The following is a 15,919-nucleotide window of genomic DNA, read 5'->3' as shown; positions in this document are numbered from 1 at the left end:
ATTTCGTGCAGAACGTTTAAATTTTTTTCTCACAAACTGGTTGTCCCTATGATGTCAACAGTCATCCAGACATTATCTTTGGTTTTTATTTGCACACATGAAAGCACTAAGAGTGGAGCTTGCAGGACAGAATCCTGTCGTAAATAGACGTTTTTAGCATACCGGAGACGTATTAGCGTAAACGTATACTGGTTTGCCGGACTCCTCCTCCGCACGCACAGTGGCATTGTTGAGGTCAGGCGAGGCCACTGCGCATGCGCAGGAGTCCAGTATACGTTTACGCTAATATGTTTACGGAATGCTAGAAACGACTAATAAAAATGTTACGATTTTGTAGGAAAACGAGACAAACACGTAAGCGGAACATTATTTACGAAAATTGGGTCATGCACAAAAAAAGAAGCGGAAGTCAGAAACAAAAGCGCGAAAGCAACTGGTGACATGCACACGTATATAATTGCCTACACTAGACAAATGGAACGGTGCCTTTTTAAACATTCACCTTGCCGTCAAAATCGTCTTATATGGTTATAGTGAACCCAGGCGTATTTCTTGGAAACGACAATCTGGTCACTGCTTCAGTCACGAAGATAACTACGAAAGCACAAAGGCTCCACAATGAGAGAACTTCTGGCTGGAAAAGAAAGTAATGATCATTACGTTCATGTTATTTCGGATGATCAGCGCTTGCTCGTACACCTCACGATTTTATAATTGTCGCATAGGCTTTAAATTCCGCTGCGACGAATGAGTAGGTGGCAACTCTGTTTTTGCTTTGTCAGGGTCACAACGAGTGCATTATGGTGTGCGCAGTATGTGGTCATGGACTTGAGCATATTTTCGAACTGCGCCTTCGCGATCAGTGTCCCGACAACTTTCATGCTATGTTCGAATTGCCGCCCGCCTGTGGCTCTTTTGGTCCCGCATAAGTGAAGCTTTCATACCACGACGCCCGCTTCGCCACTACATTCGCATCCTTCCCGCAACGCTGCTAATGGGCCATGTCGCCGCCGGCTGATTTATCGTAAATGCTGTAGCTGTTAGCGGCCAGGCGCACAGGATACTGCTTCGCGCAGACCTTCTAAGGCGATAGCCTTTAATGGCTCATATACTCGCGGTGGTGTACGTCCGTCCGTCCGTGACACTCTTCAACTCGATAAGAAAAAAAACTTTGGGCACGACTGGATTCGAACCACCATTCATCCGGTCCGCCGCTGAGCGTGCTAACGACTACGCTACTTCCTGCCAACGCATATGCAGTTCTCCTTGTCTAGTACGCTGGAGATTGTTTGCAGAAAGGCGTCAAATTAGACGGATGCCTCCCAACCGTCCTCCAGTGTCTCCAGCATTTAATATTCACAAACAATTGTGTACTTAATTAACATCTTAACCACACATCAGTGACACAAGCAGCAACACCGCGCCAAAGGATTTCGCCTCACCGCACTTTAGGTCAACAAATTTTTTAGGATGTTGTCTTGAGCGGCGCTTCAAGGTGTTTGGCGCCGTTTTGTTGCAAGCTCGCTCCAGCTGATGACAACGAAGTTAGCGCTAAGCGCATGAGATTAGATTTTTAACGACAAACGCGGTAGACATTACTAAGGCTTTTTTGGGAGCCTTAAGCTCTTCAAAAGTGGTGACCGCACCTCAGATCTAAAAGGACCTGGAGCGCCGCGCTTCACTTGGTGCCATTTGAAAATGGCGGAGATGGAAGTGGCCCCGTATGACTGCGCAAGCGAAATAACTTTTCTAGCCTCTTATGTGTAGCTTCGTGCTAAAAAAAGGCTTGTTATGGTTACAAGCGATGTCATTTTTAAACGCGAAATACCGAAACCTGCTTAAAGTGACCCTGGCATCTCCATACCATTTTTCTTCATTGTAAAATTTGGTTCTATGGCTGTGTCTGGTTGCGTTAGTGTTTCTTTGGTAGAAGAACGCGCGTTTATGGTTGAGAAAACCGGATTTCACAATAGTGGCGTCAAGACGGAAAAGGACTCCAAGTTTATCGATTGGAATCTAATGGTAGTATTCCGTAGCCTCGCTGGTCGGCGCGGAAAAAACTGACATGGCGTTAAGTCACCACCCTTCACTTCGGATTGCGCCGGCCGTGGCGTCACCTGCTTCATATCACCTCTTCTATCTTATCAAAATAATTGTTTCCAATGGAAGCAGCCTCTCCGCCATTGAAACGCGGTAATCTATTGACAGTGGCAAACTTCAATTTTTCGTCGGCATCCCTTTAATCAGGCAACGCCCCTAACCAGGGGATAACCCTTGGTCAGCAGACAGCGCTAACTTGCAGCCGAGGGAAAAGGATGCGTAGCCTCCTGATGTGCAACGCCGTTCCTGAACTCATAGAGCAATAACTAAAAAGTACGTTCATACTGCTTACACAAGTCTCGTTGTCTCATTTCGCCCCTTACTTCCGCACTTTGTTCGACTTCTCTGACGATCGAGTGTAACTAGTGCATAGTATCCAGTTATAACTGTGGTACGCGTGTTTAGAGTACTCACGGTTTTACCTTAGTGTCTGTTTTCCAAAAATGAAGCTGGCGCTCTTTTATGGCTGGTCTTGTTGAAACAATAAGCTACAACCTTTAACTACAACCCACATGAACCTGAAAGCAACGAAGCGCGACATTCCGATCGCATCGTTTCCAGCCCTTGAAGTTTGAACGGGGCAAGTATACTCCCGTTTGGAACAGAGCAGACACAAGTGAAGGTCATAACTTGGTACTCAAAGTCAGGAATGCACATACGACACCAAAGGCGCGCCATACTGTGCAGGTGCTTGAAACGAAGCCTTTTCTTGAAGTTCTGTAAGTTTGGACAAGGCACATGGCTGTTTGTACAGAACAACTTCTTGACAATCTAGCCGCACCGTAAGCGTCCTTATGGACGATTTTTAAAGAAGCACTGGTCTTCGAGCATCAAGTGCAATAAACTTAGAAGAAAAATAAACCCTCCCTGTGAAAAAAACCTGAGTAAAAGAGTAACGTCCATGCTAAGCTGCTGTTATTCTTCCAGAAAGTCTCTTAAATTTAGAAGTACAACAGCCGTCATGAAAAGAGTCGCCCACTGTTCTCTGCCTAAGAAAAAAGGTCTTGGTGTTATGTTGATGGTAATAACCTGTGATGGTACTGATAATCAAAATCATGGGCGCCGAGAATTCAGGGGTTTCTTAACAAGTTAGACGTATTGTCAGCCTGACACACATTGCAGATCTTTCAAAAGTTGTTTTTCAGGGTGCTCTCGAGTAGCCGTTACATTTGGCGGCGTTGGGTGTTCATGCGCGTGCGCAGATGAGCAACGAACCGGTGTCGCCATCGCTGGTGGCCGAACTTCTGCGGACGTTCTTCCTGTACGCTCGGCGGAACGACCTGGTGTCCGAGCTTTCCGTGGGACTGCGCAAGTGCGCCGGGCTCTGCGTCGCTCTCATGACGGCCCCAAAGGTGCCATTTCAGCACGCAAAGCATTTCCTCTGAGCCACTGAGAGAGTCATCGTAATGCCTAACTTCTCAAATAGAATAGTGACAGGTATGCTGTGTAGTCTCTGGCGATGCCACACAAGAATAAAAAACTTATGGTTGATTGAACACTGTTGTAAAAAGTTTTAGCTTTGTGCCTTTCAATTCCTGAGGTGATGACAGAGAGGGGCCATATTGCCAGGTGCCTATAGTTTGCGTGCGTGTCTTCCTATATTTATGGTCTCCTGGGACCGGAGCAAAAATTTGGTATTTATGCGGAAACAAAAAAAATATTAACTCTCTGTGCCCTCGTAAACTTAATGTAACCATAAGTCCAATAGGTTTTCCTAACGACCTCATTCCGTGTTCTGTTCCGCGAGTCTCTATGCCTTCAGAAGCATACAGTAACGCTTCGGGGCACATATCTAGAAACGAAACACCGTGAAACTGGTCCACATTCACTAATACAGATAATGCTGTTATTAACTGTTCATTTTACAGGTCACTTGCTGGACCGCCTCGACATAGACTCGAGATTTCTAGATAACTTTGTCGGCGTTACTTTCATGCTACAGCCTGAGCTATACAGAGGTGTGGGGCAAAAACTTCCGAATATGTTCAGCTGCCAGAGCGGTGTATGCAAAGCAAAATACAAATGATATCTTTCTACTATGTGTACTCGCACTTTGGACGATGCTATTCATTCATCTCAGTTTATATGAGAATAAGCGTGATGTAGTTCATGTTTCTGCGTTTGCCGAAAGTCATCTGAAACTTCTCTGCCAAACACACACGTCGGAGGAAATGTATGGATTAGAATGTGTGCCCTTAGTCGCATGTTTAATGGTGGTCCGTATTCTACGAATGCGTGCCCCCAGGTGCTGGTGCTGGACGACCTGACGAGCGGTGTGGACGTGATGCTACGGCGGCGCATGTTGAAGCTCATCAAGACCATCAAGGGCCAATGTGCCGTGCTCCTCACCAGCCACAGGCCGGACGAGCTGGAGTTCGTGGCCGACAAGGTGCGCAGTATGAGTTCATGAAAAATGTTCTCACTCAACAGGAAAACTTCACCCTTAAAATAGTGACCTGCACAAGGATTTAATGTAGAAATCAAATACTACGGAAAAAAGTTGCTCATGCTCAGAGTAGTACAAAACGCTTTCTGGCAACATAGATGCTAGGGATAAGAGCATAAGCGAGTGATGTGGCAGGTTTGCTAACGGGGCGAAATGGCCCTTGTTTTCGGCAGCGAGTAATATTGTGTTAAATGTCCCGCTTAGGGCGTAATGTGGTGAGCCAGCCGCTCTAAGTCTGCACTTGGTCCTGTTTTTCTCAAGGTTCTCCACGTACACCGTAATGCTTCAGCTATTCTCTGTGCCTTACTTTATTTTCTTAACACCGTTTTAGCCTGCAATGGTGTATTGATTTTAAATTCTATTTTATAAAACCGAAGGCTTGGAATAATAGCTACAAGTGCATTCCCCTGATTGGTCACAACGCACGAAAAAAAAAACCTAACCGCAACAATAAAGGCACGTTAACCTTGAGCAGAACATAAATAAATTTCAAACGGACCACTGTTAAATCGCTGCTCTCCCTTTGGTACAATGCTCCACATTTTAGCACTACTGATGCCAACTGCTCACGTCTGGTCTTCCAATTTTTATCTGTTAGAGCGAGAACGTGGTTCGAGATGTTTCGGAAAACAAAAGAAAGCCGTTTCACAGCAGATCACAACCACAAGAGGGCTGTATAGACAACTAAAGCACGTTCGCAGCTTGGTAGTGTTTGTTTACAGCACACTGTGGGGCATCAAAGGCAAACATACAGAAACAAAGAACTGCACAAGTGCTAATTTCCTAGAAGTTTCATCGTACAGAAGCACACATGTATAGTGCATGATGTCGTAGGTTAAGCAGAAGCATGATGAGCCAGAACATCCCGACACACAACCCCAAGATATGTGCGGGGCAGGTCTATATCTCAATATTCTAAAAGAGACCCTTTAATCAGAAAGCCACAGAAAGAGCCCGCTTGCTTAAATACTTCCTAATCTGCGAATCTTCTCAGTCTGAGTTATTTCTCTCGTTTTCATATATATCGCTTCTGCATATGACAACTCATTGTCTGAGTGATTCGAAATAACGAAGTCAAGATTGTTTACAGAGCAGAACATTAAATTCTCCTCGCCCGTTTTTCGCATTTTAGGCTTGCTTCTCGAATGGAGGATACATACAACGAACGGTTCAGCCGACTTACATAACCGTTAAGGCACGACAAAGAAATATAATATAAAAGACATTCACGGCATGTGGACTATCGATTTTTGTTTATTTTCTGCCCTTGTTTAACCAATGTTGGCGTGTACGTTGGAAATGCCAACTTAAATTGTTTAATTGTGAGCAATCCTACATACCTTGAGTAGGTAGGATTACTCTACCAAGGGTACTATTTCTAATGTTGAGCCGATGCCATCAACACATCATCGCTTCTATATGCTGGAATGCGAGCCTTTTTCTCGTGTTCTTAACTTATTATTTGACAGCCATATCAAAATATATAGCCTCAAGCTTAATCTATCAACATTTGTTGCACTTGTTTGGCGATCCTTGTGGACAATAGGTGTTGACCACTGGTGACAGTAGTTTAACGAGCTTCTGCTTTCTGCTGCTCAGCGTACTCCTCCGTTTTAAAAAAAAAGCACCTCTTTGAGACCGTGACTTTTTATAAGCGAATAGTATGTTCCAAAAGTGTCCTTTACGCGCACGTTGGCAACTTTATGGTGACGTAGCGAGAAATTTTTAATAACTAATATATGAAGTAACGGAAAATGGAAACGGACAGACTCCACCATGCACTTATCCATTTAGTTCGCACTAGAACCGATCTTGAAAGAGGACAACCTGTTGTGTTGCGTAGCTATAGCTATGCGTGTTTTCGTCGCAATCGCCGTTGCTATGGCTGCGCTGTCTTCCCCTTCAGGTGGCCATCCTGGCTCGGGGCGTGGTGCAGTGCGTCGGGTCTCCGTCGTTCCTGAAGGAGGCGTACGCGGTGCCCTACCGGTGCCGGCTGACGCGAGACACGACCGACTGCCGGTCGGCCCTTGTCGAGGCACAGCTGCGAGAGTGCCTGCCCAACGCGCGACTCATCTCGAAGGTACGTGTCTCCTCTTGCGTAGTTACTGGCATGCTCTCCCTTAATTGGCTCTGCTGAAAACGAGGTTACCTGTTTCTTGAACGTCACAGAAATATGGGCAATCGCTTCTAGTTTGTCCGGTTGGCATCGCACGCTGCATGACACTCAACGTCAAAGATTAGCGCGGCCATTTGAACATTTGGTACGCCACAGTGATCTCCTATGGCCATCAGAACTAGTTGGTGTCAGCGCTAGAAACATCCTATTGGTTAGAATCTGCGGCGTGTTGGAAGATCAAGTCATGAGTATCATCATCATCGCGCACTGTCTTAACGCATGCTTTCGTTTTTACTCGGTTACGTATGAAAATATTCCCTCTGAGTTACTCGTCTTTCGCTACTGGCCGCCGACGGATGGCACCAGTCAGAAATGCATAACCCCTGCGGTAGCACATATTCTGATCAAATGTAAGAATCCCCAACCCTCAGTGCAGAAGGCCGCCGCAGAGCTCCTACATGCACAGGAGTTTACGAACAGCCAGGGCGCTGCGATTAAAGGATAGGTGGAGAAGGGCAAATATTAGACTAGGAAGGGGAATAAGAAATTTGGCATTGAATCGAAAGGAAGTTCGCATTTAAGAAATTAGCCACCAGGTGAAGATTACCATCATCTGTACATTGAGGGGGTGTTAGTTATTATCTATGGATTCAACAGGAGGAGTCCAATCTGGGGGACCGTGGACAAACGCTTTTAGTTTTCGCAAGTGCCATCACGCACCGGAAAGCGCTGTTCGTGAAAAATTACGGCGGGAGTTTTGGTTGTTTTAGCAGAGCGCATTAATTTCCGGAGGCAGTCAGAACCAGTAGGTGCGAGCACATGAACTATTTTACAAGCATGATTTTGAAGCCCTTCGGAAGCGTAGGTCGTTGCTGTCTACATACTGGCGCAGAATCTGGCCCCTTTTTCTAGTCTCTCACAGTGAATGTGGAAGATACGCGAATAAGTTCGTGTAATTTGGCTACAGGCAGTCGAGAGATGGCGCTGTAAAGTGAGATTTTGAAAGTTACGCTGTTGGCCGCACAGTGCCTCGGTTATTTGATTTCTTGTGTCGTCAGGCAGGGTGGTGGAACAGTCCGCGCAATATCAGTGAATACAGAAACCTGCCGTGATTGACTGAGTATGTCGGGTCAAAATTAAAGTCTTCAAACATTACCGCCGCAAAGCAGCGGCTAATACCTGCGGAATTTACGTAAATAATAAACGCACTGTGTAAAGTTTTTATCTTCGGGCTATGGCTGCAAACTACAATTTGAAGGTTCTTGAGCACCTCTAGATATCACACACCGCAAACGCTTTTGTGCTTCTCGTCACCTAAGTGCCTAACATTTATTTAAGAACAGCGAGAATATATTTGAGCATGGCCTTGTTAAGGAAATATCGGCAGAATGTCACGCGGTTCGATTCCAACACATAGCCGTGAAACGGCTCACTGCTGAGGCCATCGAACCCGATAAGTTTCAGGATTAGCCATCGCAACTCAGCCTTCTGTAGTGTTCCGCCTGGCGTATTGTTTCAGGCTTAAGGCGAAGATTCTCAACTATGTATTTATTTTACATTAACGCAACATCCTTATATGTACACCTGAGCAGCACATTTTCTTTTTTATGGACTGAGCCCCATCGCCCCTCTTTCCTTGTGCATCCAACCGCAAGTTGTGGCAAGCCCGATGACCACAGATGTTACACTCTCGGATCCCCCATATTTAATTGCTTGGGCTCTATTATGCGATGTTACGTTCGCAGAGCAGTAGAATTATGTAGTTATGAATAACAACATAGTAGCCACAGCGACGTCGCTTACCCATTAAAACTTATGTACGCTTACATGTACACCATCCTTCTCTTATACTCTTCCCTTGCATCTTCCATTCTCAGCATATATAGTGTCATTAGACAAGGTTGCTTAGGTTTTTCGACAAATGTGTTTTTCTCTCTTCCCGTGCAAAAAAAAAATATCCGGAAATTGGTGGTACAGTTATGGAATATCATGGATCATATCAGTAACACTTATCATATAAGTAAAAGTAACAATATAGGGATGTAAGTAATCATATAAGTAACAGTAGCATAAGTACCTTTTGTTATGGAACAGTTCTGGCTGCAACGGAGCTGATGTTTCAAGCAGGTCATCTGTAAATTCAATACCTGCACCTGAATGAACTATCCGACTTTTCAGGCTGCCAACGAGCTGCTGTTCTCGCTGGGCACGCGGAAGCTACTCAACTTCGGCCACACTTTTCGCGCACTGAACGAGAATGCGCCGGCCATGTACATCCGCGACGTCGGGTTCCCGTACCTCAGCCTCGAGGACGTGGTGGTGAGTTCCGACGCTTAGAGAATCAGCCTGGCAGCTGTTTCGGGTGTTGCGCAGCGGTTCCGTCAGCACTTGTTATTTTCCTGATTGGCTGTTGAACCGGAAAGCCTGGCACCGCCTCCTGGTGCTTACAGCGCTAAAAAAATGGCAGAAGCGACGTAAGCTTATTTCTTCAAATCATAAAGGAGCCACTGGTTGGGCGTAGGCTGCTGGCTCGCCACGAAAGTCGAGCCTGTTGAAGGTCAGAGCCTCTGTTTTAAGACTTTAAGCACCGTTCTCTGCCCCCTACCTCGACCTCAATCTGTCAGTAAATTTCATGATTGCGCAAAATTCTCGCACCCTCAAGCAATCAAATTTGGACCTTGTCACCTTTGGCATTCCTTCTCTGTAACTAGAAGATTGCTTTCTACATTACGTGACCAGCACTATTCCTCTTCGTAATCCTAATTCTTGCTAGGAAATTACGAATCCGGCTCTTTTTCCCATTTTCTCCTGCTCTCTCCATATGTCCGCTCTGTAGCATTAATCGTTTTGCTCCCTGCCTCTAGCTGCGCTATACTAAGCCTTTTCAAGCTTTCACAGTGATAGTTGCTAATTGTTCGCGACACAAATCCACGGCACCTGCGGCCGATTTTTCGTGCTTGCACCGATGTGTGGTGCAGTATGAAGGATAGTGGTATAAGCACGATGATTCCGTCCCCTGTCCAGCCCTCATTGGAATAAGAAAAGAATTACTCATTAGCACCCACCTGCGCCTGCAAAGGACAGATATACAGCTTCCGTTGAAACATCGACTTTGGGAGAAAATCTGTCCTGGTCTGGGCTAACTACTGTTGAGTGATTGCTCCCTGATTGTCCATTTCCTTCAGCTTGGGGCATTTCCGAAGTACACATTGGACTAACATCGTTTCCTCTTCGAGTTGTTATGTTGCAACTTGCTTCTTGCCCCTCCATCTGCAAGCTATCTTAGTGAGCTCATTTGGTAGAGCGGCTGCCACGGATAGGAGATGGTCTCGGGATCCTACCCCGGACCGGGACGAATTTGTCCGCAACTCCGAAATTTCTGTGAAAGCTTTGTAGCTATCCTTCATAGCTTACGGGTGCGCCTGGTGGATGGTGATAATTGAGTGATGCCCCTCTTATTAAAAATTACTCAGCATTTCGTATTCCCCTAAAACATATTACATTAATCCGGACCGCAGTGCGGAAGCTCAAGGAGTGGTGGCGTGTGTGCGCGCAGATGCGCGTGAGCTACATGTCGGGCGAGGCGGTGGTGCCCCCCGGCGGACTGAATGTGCCTCCGGGAGCCAAGGCCCACGTCGCCCGCAGCGGGGGCGTGCTACAGCGGGGTCTGCTGGCGCTGCAGCGCTACCGGCTGGTGCACCTGGGACGTCACGTGTTCCTATACACGCTCCTCCTCCTGTTGGGAGCCATGCTTTTCCTGGCGTTCTGTGATCGCGTGGCCAGCGTGCGGATGCCCTTCCCGCGGAAGCTGCCCCGCACGTCCCTGGACACCCGCGCGATGCGCGCAGGTATGTACGTGCTTGCCGCTTCTGCTACAACTGGCGCGCCAAACTGCCGCGCGGAATGAAACCTTCTGAGAAAGCAGCCGAGAAACACCTCATAATAAGGCACGGAACGAGGGCAAGAAATGGGTATGATGTTCTACAGACCGATCCGACATTTGAATACGGTTGCCCAGCTTTGGTGGGGCTAGCGCTAGTCGGCATTTCAGGCTTAGTAACCTACATAGAAAGACTCGGACACTAGAAGAGAAAAGAACATTCATATCCACTGTCATCCTGCCTGGTGTGCGTTTGTTTTTGAATTATTTTACCTCAAATGTTGAGGCTCATCCTTTTCGTTCGTGACAATTTTACCCGCCTGCCTGATTCGTGTGGAGACGCAGACAGAAGGAAAGAAAGACAAAGAAGTTAGCCAGGCAAAGCTCGGTATATACCAGGCCTGAGACCGTGCCTGACGTGTTCTGGCTGACGTGTTCTTGCTGGTGCTTGGCTTCGAGCTCAACTGTGGTTCCCTGGTGGTGCCTACGTGGTCATCTCTGGTGAGGCCGTTCTCTGTGGGGGATTTGGCCAGGTCTCAGGTTAGGTCTGTAGGCCAGGTTAATGTGCATTTGAGGGTGCGTTTGGCTTAGGTATGTCGCTGACCTCCCCGGGTGGAGGGACGGCAACCTGGTTTGCCAGCTTGCCCACCCAAAGCTTGCCGCTAGAAAATTTTCGTAAAAATGGAATTGACATCATCCCTGTGGCTTTCGTGCTGATCGGTGAGGGAACGATCAAGATGAAAAGCCCCAAGGTCCTTCAGCAGGAGCTAAGATCTCTCACTACCCACTACCTCCAGATCTCTGAGGTGCGACCGTTCGGCCGGAGAGGCATTGTTTGCAGGTCCGCTGACATTGATTGTGTCACAGACCTGCTCCAGTGCAAAATATTTCAGTCCTTAGCGGTTAAAGCCTTCATCCCGGAACAGCTCGCATGTTCCAAAGGTATTGTTCGTGGCGTGGACCCAGCATCTTCCCCGCAGGATATACTGAAGGAGTTTCAGGATGCAGGTGTGGGGGTTCTTTCTGTCTACCGGTGCAGTAGAGAATTCAATGGTGTGCGTGTTGCGACAGAGTCAGTTATCACTACGTTTGCTGGTTCCTCCTGTCCTTCTGAACTCAAGGTTTGGCCGATAGTGTATCGTGTGGACCCTCTGCAGCCCCGTCCTCTTCAGTGCAACAACTGTTGGCGTTTCGGTCACAGTGGTAAAGCGTGTAAGTCGGCGACCCGCTGCCGGGTTTGTGGAGAAGGGCATTCAGATGACAGCTGCGCCTCTGATCAGCCCCAGTGTTGCCTATGCAAGGGCAACCACTCAGCTGATGATGTCAACTGCTCGAAACGAGCCGATGAACAAAGCCTGCTCGATATCATTCAAGCGAAACGATGTTCGAGAGCAGATGCTTACGCACTTCTGGATCGGAGGGGTAATACATATGCCAGCCGTGCGCGAAGCTCTGTTGCTGATATACCGTCAAGTTTGACTACTTCAATAGTGTCCTCAGTAGAACAGGCTCTTTCTGTGGTGGTCGAGCGAATGCTGGGCAGTTTCACCGAGGCTCTATCTCAACTTGTTGCTGGCCAATCTCTGCCTACTGAATCACATGTTTCGGCGGCTTCGCCGGCATCACTCCCGAGTGCTGCTAGTAAGAATCATTCCATGTCGCCTCCTACCGTGCCCCAAGTACCGCCTGCCAACAGCGCTCCTGACAGTGTCGCTCACGTAGATCCTTGTAGTATGGACGTTGAAATGCTCACCACTTCCCAGAAGCGTCGAGCTTCTTCCTCACCCTCGAAGTCAGCTGTTCCGCAAGTCAAAGCAAAGAAAGGACCCCCCAAATTAATTCCCCAGACTGATGTGCTGAAGGAGGCTGTTGATGCCTCTTTAACCAGTCGATAATCATGGCGGGTCTAAAAGTTATGCAGTGGAATTGTCGCTCCGTACTTTCTTCTTTACCGGATCTTGAATTACTTCTTCATAAACATAATCCAGATATTGTGATTTTACAAGAAACGTGGCTCTCACCACTTAAATCATTCACATTTAAAAAATTTCGTGTTTTCAGGGTAGATCGCGTTAATGGCAGGGGTGGTGGGTTAATAACTATGATCTCTACGAAAATATGTCACCGGGCATCAATCTCGCAGACAGTTATGCGCCCTGACTGTGAGTTGTTGGCGGTTGAAATCTCCCTTCCACAGTGCGCCAAAGTCACTATTGCTAACGTCTACTTCCCAATCGGTGTTCACAGGACAGACTGTTTGGACACCTTACTGAGCGGCGCAAACAGCACAGTCATCGCAGGAGATTTTAATTCGCACCACAGTGCCTGGGATAGTCGCTCTGACTCCTGCGGCCAGCTTCTGTGGTCCTGGATGTCAATGAATGCAGTGCGCTGCTGTAATTCCGGAGCAGTAACCTTTATGCGTGGAGGATCCCGTTCAATCATAGATTTAACATTAGCATCTCGTGGGGTTGGCGTATCTGCATGGTCAACTGAAGAATCAGGTACATCTAGTGACCACTTTCCAATAACCTTTTCTATTATATCCTCGCCTATCAGAAAAGGTGGTGCAACCATGAAATTTCTAAACCACATTATGTACAAAAAATTGATATCTGCCTCACTCCCCTCCATAGTTAGCTCAGGTCGAGCACAAAGAGCTCAGCGGACAATTACCTTTCTGCAAGATGCTGCTGAGAGTTCTGTATTCTCGGTGTGCACTACTGCTCCTGCCAGACAGCCGTCTCCTTGGTGGACGGAGGAGTGCGAGAAAGCTTATCGTCGTAGAAAAGCAGCCTGGAAAAGCCTTTCCTATAATCAGAGCCCAGCTAATTGGATAAATTATAAGTTCTTCTCTGCATGTTTCAAACGAACTGTTAAAAAGGCAAAGGAGGATTATAATCAAAATTTAAACACGTATCTCTCAAAACCCCAGAATAAGAAGGCTCTCTATAGATTCATGGCGCAGAATAACAGCTCTCCGGCCTCCAATCGCATAAGGTCAATGGTGATGTCTCCGCAGGAGGCTAAGCAAAACCTTGAACGCATCGCGCAGGGGCTGGCCTTACGTTTCCAGGTACAGAAAGCAGAACCTTTGCACACTCTCACCCCCAGCTCGGACTATCCTGAGGTCGACGTGTCGGAGCTCCTGCAAATTGTTTCCTCGATGCACTCTGCTGCTCCGGGATCTGACGGGATTACTGTGGGCATGTTAAAGATTTTAGCGCACGACTTTCCAACTCACCTTCTAGATATTGTAAATGCGTCATTGGAAACCTCTTGGATTCCTCACAGTTGGAAAATTGCGAAAATAATTTTACTTTTTAAAAATGCAGACAATGGATTTCAATTAGACAATATTCGGCCGATTGCTTTAACCTCAAATTTAGTAAAGCTAATAGAAAGAGTAGTACACAGTCGCCTCACAAAGCATGTTCATCATATTAACGGCCTCAGCCCCGCACAGATTGGCTTTCGTCGCGGTTGTTCCATATGGTCCGCGCATGTGGATCTCGAGAGCCGAATACGACTCTCAATGCGCCAGAGAGAAGTTTCGGCCTTGGTGACGCTTGACGTTGCGAAGGCCTATGACAGCGTGGAGCACACAGTCCTCATTAACAAGCTTGCTCAACTACAACCACCGCATTACCTCTACGCCTGGATTTGTGAATTTCTAAAAGATAGATTTTTCTTCTGTACAGACGGATCTTTTTGTTCTAATACCTATGGTCAATCAAGAGGTGTGCCGCAAGGCTCTGTTCTTTCTCCGCTGCTTTTCAACATATTAGTTCGGGACATCCCCATTCATCCTAACGTTACAGTTTATGTATACGCAGATGATATAGCTTTTTTCGCATCAGCAAATGATATTCATGTGCTCTACGGGTATTTGCAGGCATATCTGAATGCTCTTGAAGTCTGGTTGGACCAAATCAATTTATCACTTAATGTCAGCAAATGCGGCGTGCTGGTATTTCCACCCGACGCTCCTATGTACATCTCGCTAGCCTACCGCTCCACTCCAATTCCGCAGGTGGAGTCGGTTAAATACCTAGGTGTTACTTATGACCAAAATTTGGACTGGCGACACCATATTAAGAATAATGTTATTAAAGGGGAACGTGCACTGGGCCGTTTGACCCGAGTTGGCAATAAAAAGTTTGGCATGCGTCGTGACACGCTACTGTTGCTCTATAAGGCTTATATGAGACCGATTCTGGAATTTGGTTGCCCCTTGTTCTCTGGTAGCGCGAACTACAAGCTGCAGCCATTAGCCTTACTGGAAAGACGTGCCCTGCGGCTATGCCTCGGGCTCCCAAAATCAGCTTCCAACGCTGTCCTTTATCTGGAAGCGCGTATCCCCAACCTCTATTCCCGCTTCCAACTTCTAACAGTGCGTACTTTCCTCAAGTCTTTTGACCCGGCCCCAGGCGTTAGTGTTCCAATTTTTGTATCCCAACCACACCTTTTTCTGACTAATCACTGGCCACGTTATCAGCTTCCGCAAGTTAGGTTCACGCAGAATCTGTTAGCTCCGCTTCAGGTTGATGTGATCTCCTTGCAACGAGTTGCTGACACGCAGGCTGATCCCGTCTTCTATTACGACTTTATTTTCCCGTCCCATGCGAAGGATATGCCCGCACATACCCTAAATGGCCTTCTTTCTGAACACCTACAGAATTTTCCACATCATACTGTTCTCTCCACTGATGCCTCCGGCAGCTGTGAGAAGGCGGCGATTGGCATATATTCGCAGGATCTAGATTGGAGCTACTCCGTTCGTATCCCTGATTATACTCCTATATTCTTCGCAGAGTTTTTGGCCATTGGTTTGGCTCTTCTCAAAATTCCCAGACATGTCGCACGGGTTCTTATTCTCACAGACTGCCTTTCAGTTATTGTCTCTCTCCAAAATTCGGAAAAATCTTTCTTGACTCGCTCACTTAGGTTTTTTGTTCCGAGCACAGTGCGCGAGATCCGTTTGGTCTGGGTACCTGGGCATTCAGGCGTCTATTTTAACGAGGTGGCTGATTTATTGGCAAGGTCAGCTCTCAGCGCACCTGTAATATATCCCGTCCCTCACCTCATTCTGTTAGCAGCTTCACGTTTCCAGCGGTTCCAACATATTTCAGCCACTTTGAGTGATCCGTTGCTGAATACCGTGGACTTTCAACACCTAAAGTACCCATGGAATATCCGGTGGTGTAAGTCAAGGCTTTGTGAAGTGTCCATGACGCTCCTGCGATGTAGAATCCCTCACTTAAACTTGTACTTATGCAGGTGCGGGTTCGCTGCGACAAACCTTTGTGTATCATGTGGGCAAGTTGAATCAATCGATCATTTTCTCCTCTCTTGCCGGCGGTTCGCGGTTCAGAGA

At 47.0% G+C, this 15,919-nt stretch overlaps 1 protein-coding gene across 1 annotated transcript in view; it reads left to right on the top strand.

The window, feature by feature from the left end:
- LOC144124881 (phospholipid-transporting ATPase ABCA3-like) overlaps positions 1-15,919 on the top strand; it is a 60,237-nt gene that overhangs the window by 20,891 nt on the left and 23,427 nt on the right. Inside the window, exons 7-11 of the mRNA XM_077657814.1 lie at positions 3,303-3,452; positions 4,346-4,489; positions 6,453-6,626; positions 8,841-8,981; positions 10,219-10,510. Of these exons, the coding sequence (XP_077513940.1) occupies positions 3,303-3,452; positions 4,346-4,489; positions 6,453-6,626; positions 8,841-8,981; positions 10,219-10,510 (901 nt within the window). The remainder of the gene's footprint in view (positions 1-3,302; positions 3,453-4,345; positions 4,490-6,452; positions 6,627-8,840; positions 8,982-10,218; positions 10,511-15,919) is intronic.

Source organism: Amblyomma americanum, chromosome 3 (assembly GCF_052857255.1).
Source record: "Amblyomma americanum isolate KBUSLIRL-KWMA chromosome 3, ASM5285725v1, whole genome shotgun sequence".
Lineage (NCBI taxonomy): Eukaryota > Metazoa > Arthropoda > Arachnida > Ixodida > Ixodidae > Amblyomma > Amblyomma americanum.
The sequence above is the reverse complement of the archived record's forward strand: the minus strand, read 5'-3'. Positions and strand labels throughout refer to the sequence as shown.